The 16,671-nt window shown below is 43.4% G+C and overlaps 1 protein-coding gene across 1 annotated transcript in view; it reads right to left on the minus strand.

Moving 5' to 3' along the window:
• The window catches only part of LOC140480288 (tetratricopeptide repeat protein 21B-like), a 127,076-nt gene extending 113,779 nt beyond the window's left edge, over positions 1-13,297 (minus strand). Inside the window, exons 1-3 of the mRNA XM_072574992.1 lie at positions 13,275-13,297; positions 13,071-13,143; positions 830-959 (exon numbers count right to left, since the gene is read on the minus strand). Of these exons, the coding sequence (XP_072431093.1) occupies positions 830-959; positions 13,071-13,097 (157 nt within the window). The 5' untranslated portion in view covers positions 13,098-13,143; positions 13,275-13,297. The remainder of the gene's footprint in view (positions 1-829; positions 960-13,070; positions 13,144-13,274) is intronic.
• Between the last annotated feature and the right edge of the window lie 3,374 nt (positions 13,298-16,671).

Raw genomic sequence — 16,671 nt, forward strand, 5'->3', positions numbered from 1 at the left:
AGGGCATAGGTTTAGGGTGAGAGGGGAAAGATATAAAAGAGACCTTTGGGGCAACTTTTTCACGCAGAGGGTGGTCTGTGTATGGAATGAGCTACCAGAGGATGTGGTGGGGGCTGTTACAATTGCAACATTTAAGAGGCATTTGAATGGGTATATGAATAGGAAGGGATATGGGCCAGGTGCCGGCAGGTGGGAGTAGATTGGTTGGGATATCTTGTCAGTGTGGACAGATTGGACTGAAGGATCTGTTTCCATGCTGTACACCTCTATGACTCTATGTTGCATATTTGACTTCATTCCTAAGCATATAATATAACGTGTTCTTGGAGTCTCCTTTACGGCTGGAGGGAAATGACAATATCAAAGTTTGAGGAGATCTACTTCATTTCCTGTTTTGATGCTTGGTTGCTGGAGAAGGAAGCACTTATCCATTTGCACTGCCAACGGGGAGGGTGGGTGTGCGAAGAGAAAGAGAAAGATTGCATTAATATGGGAGCTTTTACAACTCCAGGATTTTATAGCCAATGACGTACTTTTGACTGGTGTAACAGGTCACAACTCATTTGGTCATAAACCATTGTTCAGGTGAAACGTGTGGAGGAAAACTGAACATGGAATGACACACTGACATGCTGGAGAAACACCAAATTCTCCACATGTCTAAATCTATGGATGGGACAATCGAGCAGATATTGAAATCGTTGCTGGATCTTCCTAGCCCAACTTTCCTCTCCATGTTCTGTCTGTGAAATACTTTACACCCAAGCGTGAAAGGTCACAATGTCCCAACGCCCGCTGTGCCTTCTTAGAAAGGTATATATTTTTTAACCTTCCATTAAATTCGTGAAAGCTTTGAAGAAAATCAGCACAGGCTCATTGCAGCACGTCATCAATCCTTCATTCGCAGCGGTCAATGCATGGTGGAAGTATTTTTCTTGACAGTAGTAAGCTACCGCTGCCTGAAATTAAAGTGGAAAATAAATTACAACTTACAAGCATAAGATACAATAATGAACAAAATGTTATACACTTTGATATAATTCCCAGTGAAAGAGTACATCACAGAATCTACAGCTCAGAAACAGGCCATTCAGTCCATCTAGTTCTGGTGTTGCTCTAATTGAGTCTACTTCTATCAGCATATCAGTTCTGAGGAAGGGTCACTGTACCTGTAACGTTAACTCTGATTTTTCTCCACAGATGCTGCCAGACATGCTGAGCTTTTGCAGTTTCTGTTTCTATTCCTTTCTCTGTCATGTGTTTATCCAGCATTTACTTGAACCAGCCCCATTTGACAAGGTTAGATTAGATAATATTAGATTACATTACAGTGTGGAAACAGGCCCTTCGGCCCAACAAGTCCACACCGACCCGCCGAAGCGCAACCCACCCATACCCCTACATTTGCCCCTTACCTAACACTATGGGCAATTTAGCATGGCCAATTCACCTGACTTGCACATCTTTTGACTATGGGAGGAAACCGGAGCACCCGGAGGAAACCCACGCAGACACAGGGAGAACCCGCCTGAGGTGGGAATTGAACCCAGGTCTCAGGCACTGTGAGGCAGCAGTGCTAACCACTGTGCCACCGTGCCACCCACAAAGGTACTTCACAAAAGGTTAAATCATAAAATAAGAGCTCGTGGTGTTAGACACAATATATTGACATGCAAAGAAAACTGGCTAATAGGCAGGAAACAGCAAATGGGCATAAGATATTCTTTTCCAAATTGGCAAACTGTAACCAATGGAGTTCCACAGAGATCACTACTGTAACCGCAACTATTTACAATATATACATTGAATGACTTGGAGGGAGGAAGTGAATGTACCTTAACCAAATTTGCAGACAGCACAAAATTAGATGGAAAAGAAGTAGTCAAAGAAGTGTAAAAAAGTGGGGAAAATGTGAAGTTGTTCATTTTGGAAAGGAGAACAAAAGAACAGATTATTTAAATGAAGAAAAGCTGTAGAAAATTGCAACATAAAGGGACTTGGGGGTGTTTGTGCACGAATTCTAACGTACAGGTGCAGCAGGTAATCAGGAAGGCTAATGGAATATTGGCCCTCATAGAATCATACAGCACAGAATCAGACCCTTCAATCCAACCCAGTACAGGCTGGCCAAATTTCCCAAACTAAACTAGTCTCATTTGTCTGTATTTGGCCCATATGCCTCTAAAACCTTCTTATTCATGTACCTGTCCAAATGTTTTTTCAATGGTATAACTGTACCTGCAAATACCACTTCCTCTGGGAGTTCATTCCACATATGAACCACCCTTTGTGTGAAAAACTTGCCCCTCAGGTCTCTCCTAAATATTTCACCTCTCACTTTAAAAACAGAAATCCCCTGGTCTGGATAAATTGCATCCCAGGCTGACAATAGGAGGTGAAGCAGGAAATTGCAGGAGCTCTGACACAAACTTTGAGTTCTTCTCTGGCCACAAGGGAAGTGCTGGAGAACTGGAGGACAGCAAATGTGGTTCTACTTCTTAAAATAGAGTGTAGAGATGAAGTCTCACATCACTGGTAGGGAAACTACTGGAGAAAATTCTGAAGGAGCGAATTAACACCCCATTTGAAAAGGCCTGGGTTAATTAGGAATGGTCAACATGCCTTTGTCAGACGGAGGTCATTCCTAACAAATTTGTTAGAATTTTTTGAAAATGTGATCAAGAGTGTGAACGAGGTAAGTTGAGTCGGTATAGTTTATGTGGATATTAGCAAAACTTTTGACAAGGTTCCATATGGGAGACAGATTGAGAAGGTTTAAGCAATGGAATTCAGGGAAACTTGGGGAGATGGATGAGAAACTGGCTGAGTAATTTGACCCAAAATGTAGTGGTTGAGGCTATTTGAGTGACTGGAGGCCGGTGTCCAGTGGTGTACCACAAAGATCAGTACTGTGATCAGTACTCTTATTGTTTGTTACATACATGAATGATATAGATGAAAATGTGGGGGGCATGTTAAACAAATTTGCAGATGACACCAAGATTGGTAAAGTGGTGAATATCAAAGAAGATGGTTGTAAGTTACAGGAAGATATAGATGGGTTGGTCAGATGGCTCCTCAGATGCTACCTGACCTGCTGTGCTTTTCCAGCACCACTCTAATCTTGGTCAGATGGGGAGGCCAGTGGCAGATGGTGTTTAATCCTGATAATTGCAAGGTGATGCACTTTCAAAGAAGAAACAAGATGAGTGAGTATTTAATGAATGGCAGGACACCGAGGAGCTGAGAGGAGCAGAGGGATCTTGGGGTAATTATTCACAGATCCTGAAGTCAGCAGATAATGTGAATAGGATAGTTAAGAAAGCATATAGGACACTTGCTGTCAACAGTCATGGCATAGAGTATAAGAGCAAGGAGGTAATGTTGGAGTTGTGCAGAGCTTTGATCAGACTACAACTGGAGTATTGTGTGCAGTTCTGATCACCTCACTACAAGAAGGAAGCACTAGAGAGGGTACAGAGAAAGTTCACCAGGATGTTGCCTGGGATGGAGAAATTGACCTATAAAGAGGCACCAGATAGACTTGGACTGTTTTATCTGGTGCATGAGGGGGGAATCTAAATAGAGAGATGGACCTGTATGAGGCACAATCCTTCTTAAGAATTAAGGAAATATTAGCTTCTCTCAAAGATGGTGGTAGGCATTCATGCATATAGGAGTGATTGTACATCTCCAACATCGGCCCTCACAAAATCCCTATAAGCTCCTTATAAAACTCACCCGGAAGACCATCAGGGCCAGGTGCTTTCCCACTCTGAAGTTGCCTAGCTGCCTCCTGTATTTCCTGAACTGTCAAGGGGGCCATTAAGGAGAGAGGCCTGTTCCAAGGTTACCCCTGGGAGGTCCAGGTTCTTAAAAAAAAAGGTCTCCATTTTAGCCCTCCTGTCTTCGCAACCTTCAGACCAATAAAATTCAGAGTAAAAGCTCTGAAAAGCCTCATTAATCTTTTTAGCATCGCTGGTAAGGACCCTGGCACTGTCTCTGATTGCAGAAATGGATTGGGGAGTACACTTTTTCCCAGTCAGGTATACTAAAGACTTCCCTGGCCTATCCCCATATTTGAACAGCCTTTGTCTAGCAAAAGCAAGTTCTTTCTTTGTGTTTTGTGTCAGTATTAAATTCAAGGCAGCCCAGAGGGCCGTGATCTGCTGTAGTTTAGTCACCAAAGGCCGCGCAAAATGTGCTGCCTCCACGGCTTTCAACCACGTCTCAAATAGACGCTGCTGTTCCTCCAAATGGCTTGCCGAATAGGAAATAGCTAATCCCCTAGCAAAGGCCTTCGCAGTTTCCCACAGCATAGCTGTGCCGGAGGTGATAGTCAAGAATTCCTGAAACTCCTTCAAAACGTATTCCACAAATTTGGAATCCTTAAGGAGAAAAGGGTCCAAATGCCAGTGCACAAACCTAGCCCTTCACTCTTGGCCTTAACCTCCAAATATACTGCCGCATGATCAGAGGTAACTATATTCCCAATTTTACAACTCATAATCGAATCCAGAAGGGCTGAGGAAGCCAGAAAGAGGTCAATCCTCGTGTGACATTTATGTGGGTTTGAAAAAAAAGGTGAAGTCCTTGCTGGTAGGGTGAAGATATCTCCAAATATCCACCAGCCCCAACTCCTCACATAAGTGAACCACCTGCTTAGCCTGTGAAGAAATAGTTGGGGGCCCACAAGGCATCCTGCCCACTGTCAGATCCAAAAGACAATTAAAATCCTCCCCCCCCACCCCCCCACAATAATGTGCCGTGTTCCAAAAGCACTCAACTTAGAGAACGCTCTAATCAAATATTTGAGGGGATGCACTGGAGGACAGTAAACATTTAAAATGCCATATTCCTCCCCATGTATCAGGGCTTTAAGTATCATAAACCGTTCCTGCTCATCTTTCACCTGCTCTAATAATGTGAACGGAAGATTTTTCTGGATAAGTATTGCCATTCCCCTACTTTTAGTAGTAAAGGATGTAAAGAATACCCAGTCATAATCCTCCAGTTGTAATTTAGGTGTTCACCATCATCAAAATGGGTTTCCTGCAAAAATGCGATATCAACCCTTTCCCTCTTAAGGATAGAAAGCACTTTTTTTTCCTTTTAACAGGCAAATGACTTCCCTTAATGTTCCAGGTGCACCATTTAATAAGACACTTAGCCATATCCCCTTTCAGACACCCTTGAACCCCTTGGAGGGAGAACCCTGCTTACAAAGTGCTGAGCATAAGTAAATAAAATAAAGACTCAGAATCGAAAAACTATATATGCAAAAACTATTCTACCATAACTATAAACAACTATTACTAACAAAAAACTACAAAGAAAACCAACTACAGAACCTTGATTGGAAGACTCTTGCCCCTGCCGGTAGGGGGCACTCACGCTACCCATCCCCTCCTTCACAGCTCCTTCAAACCCAGACTGTGCCCCAGCCTTAGGCCAGAAAAAAAACAAGGAGATTATCCTTAAATCAACAGAAAAAAAGACAAAGTCAGGTTGAACACTCCACCTTCATGTCACCCTGACTTGTAACTAAAAGAGAAACAGAACAAACAAATAAAAGGGGTAGGGACAACAAAAAACATCCACAAAATTTCCCATCAGAAAATCCAGCTTTATTAAAAAAAAAGGAACAACTTATTCCAAAGCCTTTCCCCCCTTTCCAAAAAGGAAATTATTAGGGAGAAAGAAAGGAATTTTAAAAAAAGGGAAAACATGGGAAAAGATAGAAAAGAAAACAAACATTAACCATATTCTTCAGGCCAATCCATCTATTTTAAAGTGTCCACAAAGTTTTTAGCCTTATCCGCCCAGTCAAATGTATAAATTGAGTCCTCGTGGCCAAACTGAAGCACTGCAGGATATCTCATGGAGTACTTGACGCCCAGGTTCCTCAGCCTCTTTTTAACTTCATCAAAGGACTTCCTCTTTCAAATTACAGCTGCATAGAAATCCTCGAAAAACATGATTTTTGAACCCTTTGTACAGCAGTGCCTGCGGATCTTTTCCCAGAGATCTGGAAGCTTCTATGACTTTTTGCTTGTTCTTATATGAATGGAAGTGTGCTAGGAGCGAGCAGGGGCGCTGCACTGGGCCTGACTATTGCACTGTAACCAGATACGCCTTTTCAGTCTAAAGCCTGCTGGACTCGATGTGAAGGCCCAAAGACTTCAGCAGCCAGCTTTCAAAGAAGCTGACTGGCTGCTCACCTTCAGGGAGCCTAACAATTCAGAGATTTATCCTCCAACCTCGACTTTCGAGGTCATCGATATGGTTTCGCAAGGCCTGCACCTCTCACTCCAGCACCTGGATCCGACTGGATGAGGACTCTATCGCAGCTTCCGTGGCCTTAGTTCGACCCTCCACCGCCTCCAGCCTCTCCACGAGGCCCTGGATCTCCTGCTCGTGCTTCTGCAGCATTGATGCAATAGGTTGGACCTGGGCACGAATCTCCCCACGGATTTCCTCAATCACAGCCGCAACTTTCAAGGCAAGTCTCACCATCGCCGCAGCCAATTCCTGTGAGTCTGTCAGGTTCCCAGAGGGTTCAGGAGAGGCTGCTACTGCTGCAGTCTCTGGTGTGGTAGGTGCTGTAGGGGAGTGTCCTCCCTGCTGCTGTTTGCTTGCTCCTTTTCCCTTTGGCATCCTTCCCACTCCCAAATATTAACAAATATGTGTTCTGTAAGGTTTTAAACTAATAATTCCACCACATAGTTGGCCAAGGATGGCAAAAAACACCAGTATGCCTTGGCTCTTAGGTAGAGCTGTCCACAGCAGTTCTACAGAATCACTGCCATCTTGCTGGGTCCCCTACATATGCCTTCTTAACAACCCATTCAACTTGAGTGGTAATTTTGAGGGATCTATGGATATGGACCCCAAGATCCCTCTGTTCCTCCACACTGTCAAGAATCCTGCCTTTAACCCTGTATTCTGCGTTCAAATTCAGCCTTCCAAAATGAATCACTTCACACTTTTACAGGTTCAACTTCCATCTGCCACTTATCAGCCCAGTTCTGTATCCTGTCAAAGTCCTGTTGCAACCTACAACGGCCATCCACACTATCCATCCAACCTTCATGTCATTGGCAAACTTACTAACCCACCCTTCCACTTCCTCATCCAAGTCATTTACAAAAGTCACAAAGAGCAGAGATCCCAGAACAGATCTCTGCGGAATACCACTGGTCACCGAGCTCCAGGCCGAATACTTTCCATCTACTATCATCCTCCGTCTTCCATTGGCCAGCCAATTCTGTATTCAGACTGCCTGTATCCCATGCCTCCTTACTTTCTGAATGAGCCTAACATGGGGAACCTTATCAAACACCTTGCTAAAATCCATGTGCACCATATCCATAGCTGTACCTTCAATGTGTTTTGTCACATCCTCAAAGAATTCAATAAGGCTTGTGAGGCATGACCAATCCCTCACAAAGCCAAGCTGATTATCTCTAATCAAACTATGGTTTTCCAATTAATAATAAATCCTGTCTTTCAGAATCCTCTCCAATACTTTGCCCACCATAGACATAAGACTGACTGGTCTGCAATTCCCAGAATTATCCCTATTCCCTTTCTTGAACAAGGGAATAACATTTGACACCCTCCTATCATCTGGTACTACTCCAGTGGACAGTGAGGATGCAAAGATCATCATCAAAGACACCAGATTTTTTTTGTTAGATTAGATTACTTACAGTATGGAAACAGGTCCTTCAACCCAACAAGTCCACACCGACCCTCCGAAGAGCAACCCACCCAGACCCATTCCCCTACACCTACCCCTTCACCTAACACTACAGGATCACTTCCCTCCCTTCCCATTGTAACCTTGGGTATATCATGGCTGGCTCAGGGGATTTATCGATCCTTATGTTTTTCAAAATTTTCAGTACACCCTCCATCTTAACATCAACCTGTATGAGCATATCAGCCAGTTTCACATTGTCCTCACAAATGACAAGATCCCTCTCAGTAGTGAATACTGAAACAAAGCATTCATTAAGAACTTCCCCTACCTCCTCGAACTTCAGGCACAAGCTCCCTCCACTATCCTGGATTGGCCCTACCCTCGATCTGGCCATCCTCTTGTTCCTCATGTATGTGTAGAATGCCTTAGAGTTTTCCTTAATTCTACCTGCTAAAGCGGTAGTGATTGGAATGAGGGCCCAGTGACTATGTGATTCCTTGATCGGAATTATTAATTTGAGTCAATCAGGGCACCTAGGCTGACAGATATAAACTGGAGATTTACGTTCGAGCCAGGTGTCTCTGGAGAAGGAGCACGTGGTGTCTGCCAATACCCTTGAGCTGTTCAGGGAGAGGTGGGAATGGAGTGCTTTATTTCCCCCTCCAACTACATTTTGATTTAATCCTGCTCTCCCCTTCACTGTCTGATCACGCAGCATTGCCCTTTGAGAAGGGCACTGCTCGTCACTGGCCACTTGAGTGTTTCCTTTCTTCCTGGTGGTGGAAACTGGATAAAGATGTGTACACCTCTTGTCTTTCACTGTGTCTCACACCTGCACACACACATGGATGCTGGGGAAAATATAAGCACTACCGCAGAAATAAATAAATAACTGAACAAACAAACAAACAGGAAATTTATCGGAGCCTGGGTGTCCCTGGAGAAAGAGCACGTGGTGTCCACCAACATCCTCAAGATTTTCAGAGAGAGAGAGATGGGCACTGCAGGGTGTGGTGTGCATTATTTCGCCCTCTCTATTTTGATTTAATCCCTGCCCTCCCCTTCACGTTTGATCACACAGCATTGCCCTCTAAGAAGGGCACTGCTTGTCACTGGCCACTTGGGTGTTTCCTTTCTTCCTGGTGGTGGGAAAAAAAACAGAAGATTCAGACAGTCTCCTCAATCTGGGGATTGGCAGTAAGCTGTGCACATGCAAGTAAAGTGTGATTTGGAGATAGGATACCAGCCTCTGTGCAACTATTTCACTCTTATAGACATAGAAATAGTATAAGGGCAGGTAAAAATGGAGAGGGACAGAAAAAGGTGGCTTGGCTAAGGCATTAAATGAAGTGGCTGGATTTACCAAAGAAGATCATGTAATCATGAGGTAAATTGGACACAAGAAAGTTTCAAACCTGGTGAGGAGGAAGTAATGAATAGGTTCTTTGTAGAACACAAACATACAACATTACAGCGCAGTACAGGCTCTTCGGCCCTCGATGTTGCACCGACCCGTGAAACCAATCTGAAGCCCATCTAACCTACACTATTCCATTCTCATCGATATACCTAGCCAATGACCATTTAAATACTCTTAACGTTGGCAAGACTACTATTGTTGCAGGCAGTGTGTTCCACACCCCTACTACTTTCTGAGTAAGGAAACTACCTCTGACATCTGTCCTATATCTATCATCCCTCAATTTAAAGGCTCGTCCCCTCATGCTAGCCATTGCCATCCGAGGAAAAAGGCTCTCACTGTCCACCCTATCTAACCCTCTGATTATCTTATATGTATCAATTAAGTAACCTCTCAACCTTCTTCTCTCTAATGATTTGTATTTAGTGTGACAAGGCACCAGGATCAGAAATATCCAAAATTACAAGGGGAAGTGGACATAGAAATTGTAGAGACCTTGGCCATAATCTTCCTCTGACATTTGAGCTAGCGAATTGCAAAAATTCTGAAAGATATTTGAAAAAGTGCCACACAATAGATTGTTGAGCAATACAGAATAAAAGGAATGTTAGCAACATGGCTATGAAACTGGCTGAATGACAGGAAACAGAAAATGGTGGCGAATGGATGCTTTTCATGCTGGAGGAAAAGTTGTAACGGAGTTTCCCCAGGGGTCAGTGATAATGACCCAAAATATTCCTGTTATTTACTAATAATCTACAGCTGGTGTTCAGGGCATATTTTCAAAAGCTCTAGATGATACAAAACTGAGAAGGAACATAATCTGGGTGAAGCAGAATGTAAACTTCAAAAGGACGTACACAGGTTGGTGGAATGGGCAGACCTGTGACAGATAAGATTTAACACGGAAGTGAAGTGAACATTCTAATAGGAAGAATGTAGAGAGCTGTAGTGCAATTCTAAAGGGGGTGCAGGGACAGAGGGACTTGGGTACATTTGCACAAAATCATTGAAGGTGGCTGGACAACTTGAAAGCATGGTTAATAAAGCACACAGTTTCCTTTACCAATACTAAAGGATTAAGAATCAGAGGGGGAGGTGATAGCCTCGCGGTCTTATCGCTGGACTGTTAATCTGGAGACCCAGATAATGTTCTAGACACCCAGGTTCAAATCCTGCCACAGCAGATGGTGGAATTTGAATTCAGTAAATAACTGGACCACATGAATATGACCACAAATCCATTGCCAATTGTCAGGAAATACCCGTCTGGTTTGATGCTGCCCTTCCTTTAGGGAAGGAAACTGCCATCCAACCTGGTCTGGCCTACATGTGACTCCATACCCACAGCAATGCGGTTGATTCTTAACTTCCCTCTGGGAAATAAATGCTGCCTAGTTAGTGACGCCCTCAACCCATGAATGAAGAATAAAAAGAGGTCATAGACTTAGGGCCCGCAATTCCTTGCCTGAGAGTGCCTTCAATCAAGGCATTCAAGTGGAAATTTTGATTATTATCTGAAAAGGAAGAATGGACAGGGATACAAGGTCAAGGTGGGATGATAGCACTTAGTGACCTGGCCTTTCAGAAAACTAGAACAGACATGGACATAGCAATATACAAATTAGGAGCAGGAACAAACTATTCAGCAATTTTGGGTCCCCTGCCATTCAATATTAGAATAGTTAGGTAATTCAGATAAATGTGAGGTGCTGCATTTTGGGAAAGCAAATCTCAACAGAATTTATACACTTAATGGTAAGGTCCTAGGGAGTGTTGCTGAACAAAGAGACCTTGGAGTGCAGGTTCATAGCTCTTTGAAAGTGGAACCGCAGGTAGATAGGATAGTGAAAGTGTTTGGTGTGCTTTCCTTTATTGGTCAGAGTATTGAGTACAGGAGTTGGGAGGTCATGTTTCGACTGTACAGGACACTGGTGAGGCCACCTTTGGAATATTGCATGCAATTTTGGTCTCCTTCCTATAAGAAGGAATGTTGTGAAACTTGAAGGGATCCAGAAAAGATTTATAAGGATGTTGCCAGGGTTGAAGGATTTGAGCTATAAGGAGAGGTTGAATAGGCTAGAGCTGTTTTGCCTGGAACATCGGAGGCTGAGGGGTGACCTTATGGAGGTGTATAAAATCATAAGGGGCATGGATAGGATAAATAGACAAAGTCTTTTCCCTAGGGTGGAGCGAGTCCAGAACTAGAGGGTGAGAGGGGAAAGATATAAAAGAGACCTAAGGGGCAACCTTTTCACACAGAGGGTGGTACGTGTATGGAATGAGCTGCCAGAGGAAGTGAGGTGATGGACTTTTGCCCGAAACGTCGATTTCGCTGCTCGTTGGATGCTGCCTGAACTGCTGTGCTCTTCCAGCACCACTATGCCAGAGGAAGTGGTAGAGGCTAGTACAATTACAACATTTAAAAGACACCTGGATGGGTATATGAATAGGAAGGGTTTGGAGCTATATGGGCAATATGGTGCTGGAAAGTGGGACTAGATTGGGTTGGGATATCTGGTTGTCATAGATGGGTTGGGCCAAAGGGTCTGTTTCCGTGCTGTACATCTCTATGACTCTATGACTGGTGTGGACATGTTGGGCCGAAGTCTGTGCTGTAGATCTTTATGACTCTATAACTCAATAAGATCCAGCAATGTTGTGGGGATGTTGGTTCGAATCCGGCCATGATAAATGGTGGAATTTGAATGCAATATAAATTTGAATTAAGATGACCACGATAATGACCGTAAATCTGTTGTCAATTGTTTGATAACCCCATCTGGTTCACTATTGTCCTTTAGGGAAGGAAACTGCCATCTTTACCTGGACTGATGAACATGAGACTCCAGACCCCCAACAATGTGGTTGACCCTTAACTGGTATTCGGGATTAGTGACTGGAAGGTGATGCTGGCTTAGCCACCAATGCCCACATCCCATGAATGAATAAAAAGCATTTCTTTCAATGAGCTGGCATGGGAATGGTGGGCCAATTGGTCTTCTCCTATGTCATATCACACTATAAATTTTCAGAGTGTTCTGCTCTTATATGCTACACAAAAGAGAGACAAAGGGAAATGATACAATATTCAGTGGCATCATTGGTGCAGTTCATCGAAAGAGTTAATCATTATGGAGAAACAATATATCAAATATATGAGACAGCATTTTCTTCAAGCTCATTTCAATCATTGACCAACATAACTCAGATGGGCCAAATGGCCTCCCTGCATGCCTTACGATTCTCTGATTTTTGAACATGTGAATTACATGAGGAGGAATCCTGGCAGGAATTATAACTCCAGGGGCAGCATGGTGGCTCAGTGGTTAGCACTGCTGCCTCACAGCACCAGGGTTCCAAGTTCAATTCCAGTCTCGGGCAACTGTCTGTGTGGAGTTTGCACGTTCTCCCCATGCCTGCGTGGGTTTCCTCCGGGTGCTCTGGTTTCTTCCCACAGTCCAAAAATGTGCAGGTCAGGTGAATTGGCCATGGGAAATTACCCATAGTCTTAGGTGCATTAGTCAGAGGGAAATGGGTCTGGGTGGGTTGCTCTTCGGAGGGTCGGTGTGGACTTGTTGGGCCAAAGGCCCTGTTTCCACACTGTAGGGAATCTAAAAAAAATGATTTCCTCAGGATGTGGCAAAGAAACTTTCAAATTAATGTAGATAACAGCACAGAACCAGACACCATTGACCAAATGGCCTCATTCTTTGCCATAGTCTCCGAAATTCTAAATGAACAATTACAACTGAGAAATCCAGGATAATTTATGAAAATCAGTCTCTAAAATCCTCACGTGCTCTAGGATGCTGGAGTGGATTAAGTAACCACAAGATGATATCATCTGATCAGAAAAGCTAAATCTATCTCTTTAACCAGTGTTACAGTTAATAACCTGACCGAATGGAATAGAAACAACACATTATTGGCGCTACAACCTACCAAAGTGATGGGCTCGACTTCAGCCATCCTTCACACTGAGAGATTAGCTCCTTTTGCTTGTCTCCACCAAATCCTGCCGTTAGAAAAACAAAAGGAAAAGGAAATAATAATAAATAGTGACAGTGACTATGACTAATATTAAACAAAAAACGTTACAGTATTTGCGTAAAGTAGAAAGCATGTTCTATAACTAGGCTTCCGCACACTGCCTCTTGCCTGCAATCTGCTGAACCAGCTGTAGCTTCTCTCTGTTGCTAATCAGCTGCTTGTTGCTACACAACAGGACGCGGGGTGACGTCGCTCATTGGCTAAGGGCAGGGCACTGGACGGAGAAGGAGAGAGGTGATTGGTCGGCAGCGAAGAATTGGATAGAGAATGTGGGAGCACGTCTGCTAAGGAGCGGTTCTGAGTGGTCCCAGAACCAGAGGGTTAAGCCAAGATCAAGCAAATGATTGGCCCGTAGCTGGAAGAATGGACCAATTGAAGAACACCAGACGCAGAGGGTACCTAATTGGTCTATAACCAAGGATTTGGACCAAAATAAAGAAAATGATCAGTCAAGAGCGTAACACTAGACAGCGAGGTATAGTGATTGATGTATAACCAGAGGTTGGGACAGAGGGCGAGAGAATGACTGACCCATAGAAGAACACCAGCCACAGAATGGACCTGTAACCTGAAACTGGACAGAGATGGAACAGAATAGTTGGCCATTTGTGGAACGTGGTACAGAAGAAGAATCTGTCTGGTTTATAATTGGGGTTTGGAGAAGATCAAGGGAATAATGTACCAATAGACAAACACTAGACAGGAAGAGCCACCTGATTGGTTTATAACAAGAGGGTTAGACAGAAAGCAAGAGAATGATTAGGCTATGGAAGGACAGTAGAAATATTTGGGGAGAATGATTGGTCCATGGCAGAGTGATTAACAGAGCTTCCGGAGGGTCTTTGGCAGAGTTATAGCATTCCAGAAGACTCTGGGTTCGAGTTCCACCACTGGACTTCTTGGCCATCCATTCAAAAGTCCAAAAGTAAGCTTAAGGTATAGTAGTGCAGTTCGGCCATGTGGAAAATCTATATTGTGAAATGTGGAGGCATGGTCACTTTTACGTAAACTAAATGAACACGTGTGCAGAAAGTATTTACAACTGCTGAAACTTGAGCTCTAGATTTCAGAATTTGTGTCATGTCTAGAGTTGCTGTGCAATATCCAAGAGGCTGAGAACTATGTAAATAGTACAGTTAAAGGTGTGGTCACATCACAGGTTTAGGAACATGCCAGCATATAAAGAATAGGTGACTGCCAACTGATCTAGAGCTATCAGGTAGGTAATGCAGGGGTCCCCTAAGTCTACCTGAGATTTCATTTTGGATACTAGTGAGGGTGATGGTTCCTCAGAGAAAAGTAACAACACCAGGTCTGTGACACTATGAGTGGCTACACTGATAGGCGGGGTGGGAGGCAGTGGCAGGAAGAATAGTGGAGGGCAATAATGAAAGGAGTTTGAATCAGGGAACACGCAGGCATTTCTGTGGCTCTAGGTGTGACTCCAGGATGGTATGTCGAAGTATCACTAATATTCCTGTCAGGATATTTGTTGGTGCAGTTGGGGAGGGTTTAAACCAGCTTGCTAGGTGGAAGAGACCCTGAAAGGATTGAGTACGGAAGCAAAGATATCTACCTTCAATCTGTGGAGAAAGAAACAGAGTTAATGATTCAAATCCACCTTCAGAACAAGCCAAACCAGAATCATTCTGGTGAACTTCATTTCACTCCCTCTTCAATAAGAGTGAGAGAGTTTCCTAGTGGTGGCAAAATTATTGTAAAATTTCTGAAGAACAGGACTGAACAACACTCAGGCTGGGATTGGTCAGGCACAGTCAGCACAGATTTACTGAAGGAATATTCTGTCTGACTAGTTTAACTGAGTTTTTTGAATAAGTGAGTAAACATATTGACAAGGGTAGTGCAATTGATATGGTTTACGTGGACTTCAGAAAGGCCTTTGACAAGATCCCACATGAAAAGCTGGTTCAAAAGGTAAGAGCCTGTGGCATCCCAGGCAAGTTGGCAAATTGGATCCAAAATCAGATTGCAAATCGGAGGCAAAGGGTGATGGTGGAGGGTTGTTTTTGTAATCGGAAGCTTATGACCAGCAGTGTACCACAGAGATCGGTGTTGGGAGCCTTGCTGTTTGTTATATATATTAATAACTCGGATGTGAATGTAGAAGATATAATTAATAACTTTGCAGATGGCATGAAAATTGGTGGTGTTGATGATAATGAGGAGGATTGTCTCAGGTTACAATCTGATAGTAATCAACTGGTAAATTGGGCAGAGCAATAGCAGATGGAATTTAATCCCAATAAGTGTTAGGTGATACATTCTGGGAGGTCTAACAAGGGAAGGATATACACAACAATGGTAGGTTCTTAGAGAGTACTGAGGAACAGTGCAACCACACGAATCCATAGATCCCTGAAGGTGTCAACATAGGTAGGCAGAGTGGTGACTGAGGCAAATGGGATGCTTGCCTTCATTAACTGAGGCACAGAATATAGGAGCAAGGAAGTCTTGTTACAACTTTATGAACATTTTAGGTTACAGATAAAATACCTTGTTGTGTTCTGGTTGCCACATTATTGGAAGAATGTGGTTGCGCTGAAGAGGATACAGAGGAGATTCACCAGGATATTGCCTGGGTTGAAAAGTCTTGGTTGTGAGGAGAGACTGAATAGACTGGGTTTGTTTTTCTTGGAGCAGATATATATATGTGTATGTGTTCTGCCTGAGGGCGTGATGGAGGTAAGTACTCTTACAACATTTAAGAAGCACCTGGGTGAGCACTTAAAACATGAGAGCGTAGCTGGCTATGGAGCAAGTGCAGGTAAATGGGATTTGTGTAGTTTGGTATTTGTTGGTCAGTATAGACATGATGGGCTGAAGAGCTTATTTCTATACTGTTTGACTTTATAACTCAAAAGTCCTCAACCATAAGACAGGTCCTTCGTACTTGGGGTCATTCTTTTGAAGAACCAGCTGTCAGCCCCTCTTCCATGCTGTTCCCCGGCCCCGTCCCTGCACGAAGTTCTCTTTTTAAGGGCTCATTTTTTGAAGCTGCCATTTAATCTGCCTCCGCTCTACGTTCCAGATGTGTGTTCCAGATTCCAGTCACTGAACAGAAACTTAGTTCCTTCTGTCAAAAATCACATGGGTTATAGTCCAACAGGTTCATTTGAAACTGCAAGCTTTTGCAGCCCCTGCTCCTTCCTCAGGCAGTGAGTGAGAGAGAATACATCAGATGCAGAAACTATAGTAAAAGATCAAAGGGTCATACTACTTCCACAAATTTATTGAACAAACCTAAATAGCTATTAAGTCTTTAATCCATTAGAATTGGGGTGTGGGTTTCAATTGATTAATATATACATCCCTGCCCCAAGACAACTTCAGATTTTATCAGAATAAGAGTGACACCCTTGGGTCAGACAATGTCTTTTGTCATATTCACTTGAAATTGATACTCTGGTTCTTGAACCTTCCGCTAAAAATTTCACACAAAAGATGGAAGATAATGAGAAAGGGACCCATACAA

This window comes from Chiloscyllium punctatum, chromosome 8, assembly GCF_047496795.1.
Source record: "Chiloscyllium punctatum isolate Juve2018m chromosome 8, sChiPun1.3, whole genome shotgun sequence".
NCBI classification, from domain to species: domain Eukaryota; kingdom Metazoa; phylum Chordata; class Chondrichthyes; order Orectolobiformes; family Hemiscylliidae; genus Chiloscyllium; species Chiloscyllium punctatum.